Raw genomic sequence first — 12,777 nt, 5'->3', positions numbered from 1 at the left:
TCTTACCTGTGATGCCAACTTCATAAACAAATTTCTCCTTAAAACCATGATCAATGTCTGCCTCATTTCATATTTATCTATACAAATGTTTATGGTATGCCTATAAGTGTCAAGCACGTGAAGCAGCAATGACAAAACGGGTGGACAAGACAGAGGAGGAATAAAGTACATTCCCTATCTCGATGGAATTTACATGCTAGTGGAGGACAAAGACATTAACAACCAAGGACATGATGAATCACAACCGAGTTAAATGTTTTTAAGGACAGAGTGCTCTTGCTGTCCTAGCTGTCCTTTGCTGGGTGTGGAGCTGAGGTCAGGAAAGCTCTGACTGTCCCAGGCTGGAGGCCCCTCCCTTTGTGTGTTTCACAGTATACACCGTGTATAGTTCTAAGAGCCTTAACACACAGCGCTGTGATTCTGCTAGACTTCCCTCTCTCCTTTTTGGGTGAACTCCTTGTGGATACTGATGAATTTATTTTCCTGTGACCAAGGCTTGGCACATCGTAGCAACTCATGAAATGCTAACAAAATCTTTGAGTCTAGCTTTAGCACCCAGTTTTTGTTCAATGGGCTTTGTTGATAAGTGGCTGACACTTGCACTTTAATTCCACAAAGCAGCAAGAATTCTGGCTCCTTGTCTCCAGATCAACTTATCTCCAGGATATTCCAGAATTAACTCAGTAGCTCATGTATATATGGTAGGGGAGTGTTTGTCCAGTAACCCTTCCCCCTCTGAGTTGCCCCTATACAAAAACCCTACCCTATTCATGACTTTATTGCACTCTTCTTTCTGAAATACAAGGATCTGGGGTCCACACTAATCAAAGTGTGTCACCTGCATCCAGGAAAAGGGAATTAAAGTAGGATACAGAAAAGAAAAGGAAGTTAAGGAATGTAAACTCAAGTCTTAGAACTGCATGCCAGTCACTGGTCATGGGGGAAGGAGAAGAGCTGTTCACTAGGGTGCTGGCAACTTGTACCATGGCTCCATATACCTATATAAGGAATGACAATACATATAACCCTGTACATTGTAATCAACACTTGAAACTGAACAACTAAATGCTACCTGAAGTTTCTTTTCCCATCCTAAGTATTTAAAGAGTTCATTTCTAGGACAATAAAATTTAAAAAAAAAACAAAACGTAGGAAATTGGCACAACACTGTAAATCACTATACTTTAATTTAAAAAAATTAGAAAAAAACACTTAGATGGAGAAATGGGGGTCCAAAGAACCTAGTATTAGGCATATTATCTACAAGAAAATTACATACATATGTCTGAGATTGTGGGAAGGTACTGAAGTTTCTAATACATAAGAGATGATAATATTGTTGGAGCTCCCTTGTGGCACAGTAGGTTAAGGATCTGGCACTGTCACTGCAGCAGCTCGGGTCACTGCTGTAGCACAGGTTGGATCCCTGGCCCAGGAATTTCTATCTGCCATGGGTGCAGAAAAAAAAAAAATTGTTTTTGGATTTCTGACTCAAACTGATCTCGCATTACCTTTAGATACAATGATCACACTGAATATCTTTTCTTCTGGCTGTGCCGAAGGCATGTAAAAGTTCCTGGGCCCGGGATCCAATCTGTGCCACAGCAGTGACAACACTGGATCCTTAGCCACTAGGCCACCAGGGAACTCCCCACACTGACCACCTTATCACCAATAAAGGCGGGAAAACAAAAGCCAATGGTGATAATTCCAAATGGTAAGAACTAGCCTGCTAGAGAACAATAAAGGGACAATAATCATGGTAACCAGAGCTTCAGCATGCAGTTACACAGACTGCACTGCACAGTCCAGGGAGCTACACAGCATGACAACCCTGGAACTAACATTTATCAAGCATCCTACTACATGCCAGGCACTGTTAAGAGGACTTCATGTGTAGTGTGAGGCAGATGCTACTCTCATCCTCATTTTATAAACAAGAAAAAAGAAGGCACAAAAGGTCAATAACTGCCCAAGATCTCAAAGCTAATGAATGAGCGAGCCAATCATTTGACTCCAGGGCCCACACTCTGTTATCCCGTATTGATTAACTCACAGTTAATCACCGTATAAGCCCTATTACTTGAAAAAAAAATCTCTCTGGTTTTAAATCTTTCTTATAGATAACTTTATTTTTAAAAGTATGAAGTATCTGGAAGACAGTATTCTTATTTGGAATAATTCTAAAAAATATTCTACTAAATATATAGCAGCTGTTTCTTCATTCAGAATAGTGACATGTAGCTTATAAAATAAGTCTCTAATTTGTAATTACATCTCACATACTAATGCTCTCCACCTTACCTAAAACAAACAAAACATTCTTTAAAAGAAAAAAAAACCACCACCAAGTACACAGGATTCCATATGTGCATATACTTTAATAACAAAGTCACTTTAGCTACAAATGAACAAAGAAAGGGAAACAAGAACTTAACACATGATACTGGCACAAATTTGGGTCAAAACAAGCATACACAAAGCTTTAAAACATATATAGTCTGTGTTAACAGAGGCTATAACTACCAATTTTGATTACACATATTTTTCTAAAACATTATTATCAAAGAGTATGAAGTTAGACAAAACAATGATTTCAAGAAAAATTTTGTCCTAAAATTTTAACAAAGTCTTTTAAGAAAGTCTAAAAACTTCCTATTTTCCCACATTGACTCTCAAAATTTTGATATCAGAATATCAACTTTTCACTTTAACTTCTACCATACATGAAAAATTATCAAAAATATATTGATGGGTCTATTCTAATTGTAACTATATTTACATTAAGCAAATTCTTTTAACAAGTTCTTTATATACAAATTACCATTTGTCCTGTCAAATTCATTAAAAAGTTAAAAACCACAGAAATGTTATTAGAAATAATGCATTTCAATATGTAATTGCTTTCCATCAATGAAGAATGTTTTAAAATAATTAAACTGAAAAAGTATTGAATTCCCCACCAATTTCAGCTGCAACAGTATTTCTCCTGAATGTTTTCTGTGATTTAAAGGAAAAACAAAAACTGGGTAAAGCTTGATTGCAAGGAATTAAATGACTAAAATCTGATGAGTGTTTACTGATCTATAAGAAATCTATAGTCTAATTAAGTTGGCATTAAAAAACAGCAATAATTTTTAAAATGTCAACATTTTAAGATAACTGAAGAAGCAAAAATCTTTAAAAACTGACAAATGCACTGTGTGAATACTTTTCATATAAATTTAAATCACATAATAATATTCCATATCCAGTTGAACTGAATACAGGCATGGCTTTTCGGTACTTCTGCAAAAAGGGCCAACATTTTAAAAAACTTAAACTATTTCCAAACTGGAAAGAATTTATATTTTAGAAGTATCACAATAAATAAAAGAAATTCATAAGCACTTACGAGAAGATTTGGGGGAAAGTTCATAAAGGGATTATATTAATACCACTAAAATAAAATGGTCACTTTAATTGTTTTAGACTCATGGTCACATAGGAAGGAAATGAAAAGGATGGCTTTTTATGAGAAAAAACTTGAGCACATCATAAGCTTTTCAGATCTGAAGATCATTGGTTCAGATGACCACAAAACTGAGTACAGCAGCACTCTGTTCAGTACAGATGCATTTCTCTTGTCTAAGAATTGACTGATTTTATAACAATCACTGAAAAATGTATGCCTCATGTTCTCTGGTTTGAAAATAGAGATAGCTCCATTTTGGAAATTAATTTATGTGGATCACACAATCCACTAAAGCAAGAAATACAGCTCTAAAATATTTACCTAATTAGTGCTCTGTCGCTGGACTTTAGGACCGATGATGCTCTGCGTGTCCTCTTCCTGACTAGGACGTTTCGCACTGCTAAGACCACTGCCCGTGGAGCTTCTTCCTACACATTTTTTTTAAAAAATGTATATTTAAGATAGGAAAGGTGAAAAGAACAATATGCTCGAATGCTACATTCTTACCTTGCTTTAATAGGTGATTTTGCTGACTCTCTCCATGAGCGTAATGTAAAATACCACTTCCTTGAGGGCAACCTGTTAGTATTTAATACATAGTAAAATTACTTAAATTCCAAGTTGTATGGACTAAGATTATAAATCCAGTTTTCAGTATTTGTATTTAAGGTCATTTATACTTTTTAGGACTAATCCACAGTCCTTCATATGAACTGAAAATCACATGCCCAAGTCAGGAAAATTTAAATTTAGGGTCAAAGAAATGTTGACTACTCAAAGGCAGAATCACTGATAATCATTTCCTAAAAAACACTTCTTTACTGGATGACAAAAATCAGACATTTAACCATGAATGCAAAACACAGGGCATCAGTGAGATATACACACCCTTCCTTCATCTCCTGTCCCCTCATTCTACCCTCTTCCTCCCTCAGCACCCAACTAAAACATAAGTCCTTGGAGATAAGGGAATGAGGGCCTACCAGATGAGAGTTAAACAATTCACACAAGGAGACACAGATAATTGGGCAGTTACCTAGCTTGTGTATCAGCTCTTTTAAAAAGAAAAAAATACTATAGAAGAATGGGTTGGCACAAAAAAAGTAGGTTCTATGGTAAAATATGAGGACTTTATCCCTGGAGTGGTCATCTGATGGCCCGAACAAGACAATCTGCTTGTTTTTAGCGTAACTTCAAACTCATCAAGTTCCTCTGGATAAAGAACTCAGCTTTTCAGATACTCGAAATTGGTAAAGTAGATGCCCTGATCAGGATGAAGACTTCTGGAAATGGAAATCTCCACTATAAACTAACAACCTACTGCTCCCTGGTGATGTTTTTTTTTTTGGCTGTATCCATGGCATACCTAAGTTCCCAGGCCAGGAATTGAACCCGCACCACAGCACTGACAATGCTGGATCCTTAACCTGCTGCGTCACAGGAGAACTCCAAGGGAACTCCTCTTAGTAATTTATTTGTTTGTTTTTGCCACACCTGTGGCATTCTGAAGTTCTTGGACGAGGGCTTGAACCTGAGCCAGAGCAGTGATAATGCCAAATCCTTAATCGCTAGGCCACCAGGCAACTCTCTTAGTTTTAATTTGCAATTCTCCAATGACTAGTAATGCTGAACAGGTGTTTTATAATAGAAAAAAATTTTAACTAAAAATTAAAACTATTACTGTAATAAAGAGATTGTAGCCTGCCTTATTATAAGAACAAAAATACTTCACAACATCTATGTATGCTGGCTTATTCTTTCCTGAGCACAAAAAGTCAGAGACCTTTGGTGTTTTTTTGTTTGTTTTTTTGTTTTAAATGACAGGTTTTATTCCCCCTGCAGTGTGTGTGTGTGTGTGTGTGTGTGTGTGTGTGTGTGTGTGTGTGTGTGTGTGTCTGTCTGTCTGTCTGTCTGTCTGTCTGTCTGTCTGTCTTTTTAGGGCCCTATCTGCAGCATATGGAGGTTTCCAGGCTAAGGGTCCAATCAGAGCTGTAGCCGCTGGCCTATGCCAGAGGCGCAGCAACGTGGGATCCGAGCTGTGTCTGTGACCTACACCACAGTTCACGGCAGCACTGGATCCTTAATCCACTGAGCAAAGCCAGGGATTGAAGCCCCATCCTCATGAATGCTAGTCAGGTTCATTAACCGCTGAGCCACAATAGGAACTCCCAGTCAGAGATTTTTGAAGGAAGAATGCAGAGAAGGAAAATGCAGTTTGGGTGATAGAGATTAAAGATTTTTGCACAAGTCATTAAGAAACTTGAGAAAAATCATAATCTTGCCCTTTGAAATGCCTTGTAAGACACTGTAAAATAAAAGCCTACAAATAGGATAATTATAGGGCATAAAGGGATATGCTTCCAAAGTATATAAATCTTTTCAAATGGAACAGAAACCAGAGGGGGAAAATGCTTAACAGCATATTTTCCTAAGGATCTTTTCATAGTCACTCCCATTTCCAGGTTTACAATGCTCTCTCCTTCATCTGCCTATTAAATGCTACTTACCTCCACTATCTTCCAAAGAAGTTAGTCCTAGTTCCTTGGGCTCTCAATGATCTCTTTTTCCCATTGCATGGGGAGGCAGCAGCTTACCACTTATCACTTATTTCATTTGTTTTTTTTTTTTTTCCTTCCACACCCTCATTTAGACTCTAAGTTCTAAGTAGCTTCTATGTCTTCTATGTCTTTTGAAAGCCTCATGGCACCTAGCCACAAAGGGTGTTATAGGAAAATATTTATATTAGACTTCTTTCAAGATTTATTAATCCAATACTAAAACAGCATATGTTTATAAATTTGTGAAGCAAAATTATTACAATTTAACTTGCTATCATGATTAGTTTTTGCAGATAACTCTAAGTAATGAATATAAATCTGACTGGACTAGGAAAGAGGAGGTCCCACCATTACCCATTAGCTAGGTACCTGCACCCTGTTGCTTTCCAACCCTTTGCTATCTGCCTGTTATCTTAGTGCTTCACAGAACTTCTGTGTCCTCAAACTCACGTGGGCAGAAAAGGCAGTCTTTGAACCACTTAAGAAATCTGATAGAGCTTCTGAAATGATATCTTGTTAAAGTTTACTTCAAATTGTAGGAGACCCAAGAAAGAACATTTCTGAAGTACACTGCCATCATTAGCAACAATGTGAATGCAAGTCAAACACTTTCCAGGAATAAAATATGCTGTCTTATAAACACTACACATGGCACTACATTTGCACGGGAGGCCAGTGATTCAGGAAAGAGGATGAACTTCAGGACTAGACTTGCATCTGGATTGTTAGCTCAACTACTTACTGTCTCCATAAGCTAATTGTTGGAGGATACGTGCTCTCAAAAGTATGGAAAATATTTCTGAATTCAGAAAGGTTTGATTTGTTTTAGGTTTTATTCTTAATATATTTTGAACATTTGACTTAAAAAAATTAAGCATTCCTCAAATGCAGCCTTATTTTTATTTTTAATCAAATTAATTAGCTTCATGCTAGTTTTGGTTAGAACCTTTGAAAATTGATAGAATGACTCAAATATCCAATACATACTGACTTCTTGGCATTATTAATATCACACGTATTAAGAACATATGTGGAGAAGTTCCAGTCGTGGTGCAGCGGAAATGAATCCCACAGGAACCATGAGGTTGTGGATTTGATCTCTGGCCTTGCTCAGTGGGTTAAGGGTCTGGCGTTGCCATGAGCTGTGGTGTAGGTCACAGATGTGGCTCGGATCTGTCATGGCTGTGGCGTAGGCCGGCAGCTATAGCTCCGATTCAACCCCTAGCTTGGGATCCTCCATATGCTGTAGGTGTGGCCCTAAAAAAAAAAAGAACATATGTGGCAACCAAATATACATCATAAAGAAAACCATTACAGACCAGGCTTTGTAAGAAAAAACTCATGTGCAAATGAGTATGATAAATACTCATAGGCATGTGTATAAATCTTCTGGCCATGTTCACAGGGCGTCTGACTTTATAGCTGATAAATACCAAAGAAAGTAAAAGATAATGAGCAGCATTCTGAAAATACAATATTTGAGTTTCATTTTATCCTTAAAATTGCTCTCCTCATTCAGTTTGCAAAACACTTTTTACCTTGACCCCAGTTCTACCACATGTAATGATGCTTTCCATCTCTAAGATGTCACTAATGGAGTGAGGATGTGTGTGTGTGTGTGTGCGTGTGCGTGTGTGTGTATACACATACATGTTTGCATATATGCAAGAAACCTATTACACAAATTTTAAAGATAGACTTTTTTAAAAGGTATATTATAATGAGGTACAATAAACAATGTATTTCATTATTAATCCCTTTATATTACTACGTGCAGAAATTTCCTTTTCACTTACTTCCACTGCTGCTACAACCTGGGATATTTTCTCCAGGAGAATACCCCATGAGGCCTCCATTCCCGTTAGGATTAGATGGCACTGACGCAAGAAGACCTAAAGGGAAAAATTTTCCTATTAAGTTATGATCAAGATCAAATTCAAGGATAGGTGCATAAAGAGCTGCCAAAGAAACAAATCAAAGGCATTTACTGACATACCTAACCCTCTATATCGTGAAAGCTGCTGATAGATCTGCTTCATCCTCTCAATATTCAAACGGCTTGCCTCAGCGTGGTTCACCATTGGTTTAGGATAATTAACTCCTATCAAACATTTGGCTACCTTTTGAATACCTTCTGGTGCATTCCAGGGATCATAGATATATTTTGCAGGGAAGCCTCTTAGGACAGGCAAATAACGCCTTTTGGGAGAAGGAAGAAAAATTATTAATAAACTGAATTGTAAGCAAATTAAAACAAACTATTAACTATGAGTGACAAAAATCAAATCTATACCATTCAAATGATTCGGTACCCTTCTCCTCATCTCTATTGCCCATTGTGAGTGGGGAATACTTTAAGTATCACTTAAACATGAAAAGCTCTTCCTGGATTAGCTATTCCAAACAGTAATAATTACCCTTGATTCACCTGATATAGTCTCCATTAGGGTCTGTTCTCCTACCAAAACCAACAGGGCAATAGCAGTGAAAAAACTGTTGGAAAAAGGAACTACAAGACAGCCACATCCAACTTCCAGCATTTATGCTCCAATCTGCATCAAGCAGTAATTCTTCAAATACCTTCAAAAGTAACAGTAACCAATTAGTGTACACACACATAATTCTCAAAGCAAGCATTTTCCAGATGTCTGTAGATCAAAAGCCAAGGCAAAGAAAATCTAGCACAGAACTGTAAAATTAAATATTCCAAAGTTAGCTCCCTTGTCTATTTTCTATTCTGAGTTATTTCAGGGAAAGAAATAAATTAGTAATATATAGATTTCTGAATAGAATTTACCTTTCTAATCTTTGCAGTGTTATTGAAGGGGAACAATAAAAATCACTCAAAGGTCGCAGATGCAGCTCGGATCTGGTGTTGCTGTGGTGTAAGCCGGCAGCTGCAGCTACAATTCGACCCATAGCCTGGAAACTTCCACATGCCACAGTTGTAGCCCTGAAAAGCAAAACAAATGAACAAAAAAATTATTCAAGTCACCAATTTTATTAGAAAATGGGGGGGGGGGAAAGCAGTGAATACTTTTTAGAAAGCAAACATGCTACTAAGTAAACCACCAAGAAAAACTTAGAAACTTGGTACACTGGCCTACATAATGGGAGCATCCAAATATTAATGACCTTTATTATTTATTTATTTATTTTTGCTTTTTAGAGCCACACCCTCAGCATATGGAAATTCCCAGGCTAGGGGTCAAGTCAGAACTGCAGCTGCCGGCCTACACCACAAGCCACAGCAACTTGGGATCCAAGCCACATGTGCAATCTACACCATAGCTCATGGCAATGCTGGATCCCCAACACACTGAGCAAGGCCAGGGACTAAACCAACATCCTCATGGATACTAGTGGGATACTAGTGTGAGCTGCACTACAATGGGAACTCCCAAATATAAATGACCTTTAAATTGATTAGTATTATAGAATTTAAATTTGGGATTCCTCTATTCAAAAGGGAAATAAGAGTTAAAATAAATTAGTATTTATAACTTCATTAAGTGCATGCTATATATCTACCTCAAGTACAACTTTGTACTAGGAAAATACAGGAGATGTCAAAAAACACAGGATCAGAAATGGTCCTTGGTGAGTTCCCATTGTGGTACAGTGGAAACAAATCCATCTAGGAGCCATGAGGTTGAGGGTTCAATCCCCGGCCTCGCTCAGTGGGTTAAGGATCCAGCATTGCTATGGCTGAGGCATAGGCTGGCAGGTGTAGCTCCATTAGACAACAGAACTATGACTAAAAAGCTATGGTGCTAAAGTGAGGTAAAATGATTTATATTTTAAAATTTATAATACAAATTTACTATTTCTAAGAACTCTGGGGTGAATACTTTGTGTGATAGAAATAACCGCCTATAAATATATATCAATTCAATAAGTCCAGAGTATTAAATCCTACAGTTCCTTCAATGGCCAGGCTGATTTAGCCATTGAAATGACTTCAATTTATTGAACCTGTTTTCACCAATTCTCCTGATTACACCATTCTGCTCCCCAACAGTGTGCCTGTATTGTGAGAATTACATGCTTTCCTACTGAAAAATTAAGACTATAAATGAATCTACATAATAGACAACTTTTATGAACAGTTTAAATAAGGTATAGAATTCTTCAAAATAAGACCATGCTTCATCACTTGGAAGAAAACTTACCTTCATGCCTTCTTCCCAACTAATCCACAGGTCACCTCGTGTCAGGAAGCAAGCAACTGCATGTCTAGCTAAATGATGAATCCAACCCTCCTGACGAAGCTGTGTCATGATGGCATCAATCCATGGAAAGCCCGTCCGTCCTTCTGCCCATTTTGCTAAAGCTTCAGGATTCTTATCCCAAGGAATCTGAACACAGATGGGGTTTCCTTCCATTTTGTCAAAGCGTGGATTATTTGTTGCTGCTGTGTAGAAAAATTCACGCCATAACAGCTGCCCATAAAGGGAAAGGGGAGGAGAGCTGTTCTTCTTTACCTAATATTTAAAAAAAAAAAAAAAGTATTATCAGCAATTAAAAAAACTGCTTTGAAAAATAAGCTCCAGTTCTAGATAGTACCTTTTTGTAGAGATCTGTCAGTTTGAAGTAAAACAGTCGACATGACAAACAACCAAATCGGAGATAAGGACTGAGTCCTGTAGGGCTAGCAAGCAGGGAATTTGCATTCATTCGAGGTCTTTCAAAGTTTGCCACCCAAGCCTGAAAACACAGAGAAAATTATACTAACTGCCTTTTCCATTTAAGAGTGTGTTTAAAATTGAGATTTTTTTTTTAAAGTTAGATAGTCCTTAGGGAAAAAAAATCTCATTATTCCAGCCACAAATGACAAGTTTTAATGAAAACGAAGAAAGAAAAAAAGTGAGCATTCTTTTGTTTCAGCTATCCTCCTGCAGCACATTATCATGTGAAACAAATTACCTACAAATTCCTAAGACAAGCCTGAGAGCATAGTCAACCTGTCTCTGACATTGAGATGAATGTGAATACAAGAACTCTATCCTAGCTCAAAGTTATATTATCAGATACCAGCTTACACAGAAAGACTAGAATGGGTAGTACTGGTAGTAGCTTAAGAGGAAATAATCAGAGGAAGTGAAGTAAAGGTATTAAATGAAGATACAGTTGTTAATTTTAAAACAATTAGGTTTGTGCTATTTTAACTATTTCTCTTAATCCTTCTTTTTCAACAGTCTATTTTTTGTTTTTTAAAAAGGTGAAATTATTTTTTAAATGCCAGTTTGACAATACGAACATCATCTATATGACCGTACTTTTCTTTCCAAATGCCTTTCCAAACGTGTAAGTGCTTCAGTTTCTCCACCTGGCCAAACTGCAGATGGTAAGCCATCTGTATCAAAACCTGGAAAAAAAAAAAAAAAAAAGGAAAGAAGCAACATAATAATAATTTTGAAACTAAAATCATTTTCATTTAACCATAATCATTGGGAGAAAAAATTACTTTCAGAAAAATCTGAAAATAATGTAAAAGTGCAATGACAGCCCTGGATGAAACAGATGAGATATATAACATGATCTCTACTCTTTAAGATGTACATCTTAAGGTGATAACAGATCATGTGTTTATAGAACACAGATTTATTACTTCTTAGCTTAAGAATTTGGTTTTTTCTCCTTTCTTTTCTTTTTAATGCAAAATACTTTATATGTCAAATTCGAAGTGGGATTTTTCTGAATGGTTTCTTAACTCTTAAGCTCCACGTGTATTACCATTTACACCTACCTAGTTCTTCCAGTGAGGGGACTCCGTATTTCTCATCATGGTCGTCAGATAGAGGAGTTGTGCACTTTTCTATCACTTCCGAAGTAATTGTCTCTACTGGTATCTCTAGTGGTTCCATTTTGCTGATGAGAGTCTGGAATCTTTTATAAGTAAGAGGTGGCTGTCCACCATTTAGTTCTATGATCCTATTATAAAAGTTAGTAAAATGCAGTTAGTATAAAAAAAGGACAATATATTTTGATTGACAAGCTCTGAAAAGGCTTAAAATCAGAAAATAAAATGAATCACTTAAGACTTCTAGGAGAATGTTAGCTTCTTATAGGACTAAGAAACTTATTAAAATAACAAATCTAAAATCCATTATCTTCATTTTATAGACATCTACTAGATGTCAAAAATATATAGTATGCAAATGTCAAAACTTTTGAGACAAAGGGAACTAAGCACCTAGGAGTGAAAAAAAAAGCAGCTAAATAAGCCTAAAAGGCAAAAACAAAAAAATTATATGGAAATGTAGAAACATATCACATCACAGCTCAAAGAATTTTCAATCATCAATAAAAACTAAACCAGGCCAATATTATATCAAGGAACAATCACCAAGTCTAATTAACTAGGATTCTATATTACTGCAGTGATAATAAGTACTATTGTAATCTTATGCTTTTGCTAAATGTCAGCATATGTATCTTATGTGTATATTTTATGTTGAATTCTGATCACTAATTTCTCAATCAAGTCGTACTAAAAGGAAAGATAAGCCTTACCGATGGCAGTCTAGATTAGACATAATTTGGGAGTAAATAATTATTCTTTTTCACTATGGCCATTTGCTTATGAGCATTTACACTTAATAAAAAAATCACTGGAGAAGTTCCCTTCATGGCCCAGCAGTTAAGGAACCTGACTAGGATCCATGAGGATGTGGGTTCAATCCTTGGCCTCGCTCAGTGGATTAAGGATCCAGCATTAACGTAAGCTGTGCTGTAGGTCACAGATGCGGCTAGGACCCCAAC

The 12,777-nt window shown here is 36.7% G+C and overlaps 1 protein-coding gene across 3 annotated transcripts in view; it reads right to left on the bottom strand.

Moving 5' to 3' along the window:
- Positions 1–2,361: 2,361 nt before the first annotated feature.
- The window catches only part of CRY1 (cryptochrome circadian regulator 1), an 89,098-nt gene continuing 78,682 nt past the window's right edge, over positions 2,362–12,777 (bottom strand). The window contains exons 4-13 of one of the 3 annotated variants that reach the window (XM_003126079.6): positions 11,762–11,946; positions 11,292–11,380; positions 10,579–10,719; positions 10,185–10,496; positions 8,441–8,592; positions 8,009–8,211; positions 7,809–7,904; positions 3,962–4,033; positions 3,776–3,882; positions 2,362–3,000 (exon numbers count right to left, since the gene is read on the bottom strand). In XM_003126079.6, coding sequence (XP_003126127.1) covers positions 3,776–3,882; positions 3,962–4,033; positions 7,809–7,904; positions 8,009–8,211; positions 8,441–8,592; positions 10,185–10,496; positions 10,579–10,719; positions 11,292–11,380; positions 11,762–11,946 — 1,357 coding nt within the window. In that variant the 3' untranslated portion in view covers positions 2,362–3,000. Of the gene's footprint in view, positions 3,883–3,961; positions 4,034–7,808; positions 7,905–8,008; positions 8,212–8,440; positions 8,910–9,261; positions 10,497–10,578; positions 10,720–11,291; positions 11,381–11,761; positions 11,947–12,777 lie in introns of all 3 variants that reach the window. The other 2 variants (XR_014803098.1, XM_013988220.3) reach the window with 2 other exon arrangements.

This window comes from Sus scrofa, chromosome 5 (assembly GCF_054392235.1).
Source record: "Sus scrofa isolate SSC_HxYL_T2T_F1_AM1 chromosome 5, Sscrofa_HxYL_maternal_Yorkshire_Landrace_v2.0, whole genome shotgun sequence".
Classification (NCBI taxonomy): Eukaryota; Metazoa; Chordata; class Mammalia; order Artiodactyla; family Suidae; genus Sus; species Sus scrofa.
Note: the sequence above shows the minus strand (reverse complement) of the source record. Positions and strands in the feature narration are given on the sequence as shown.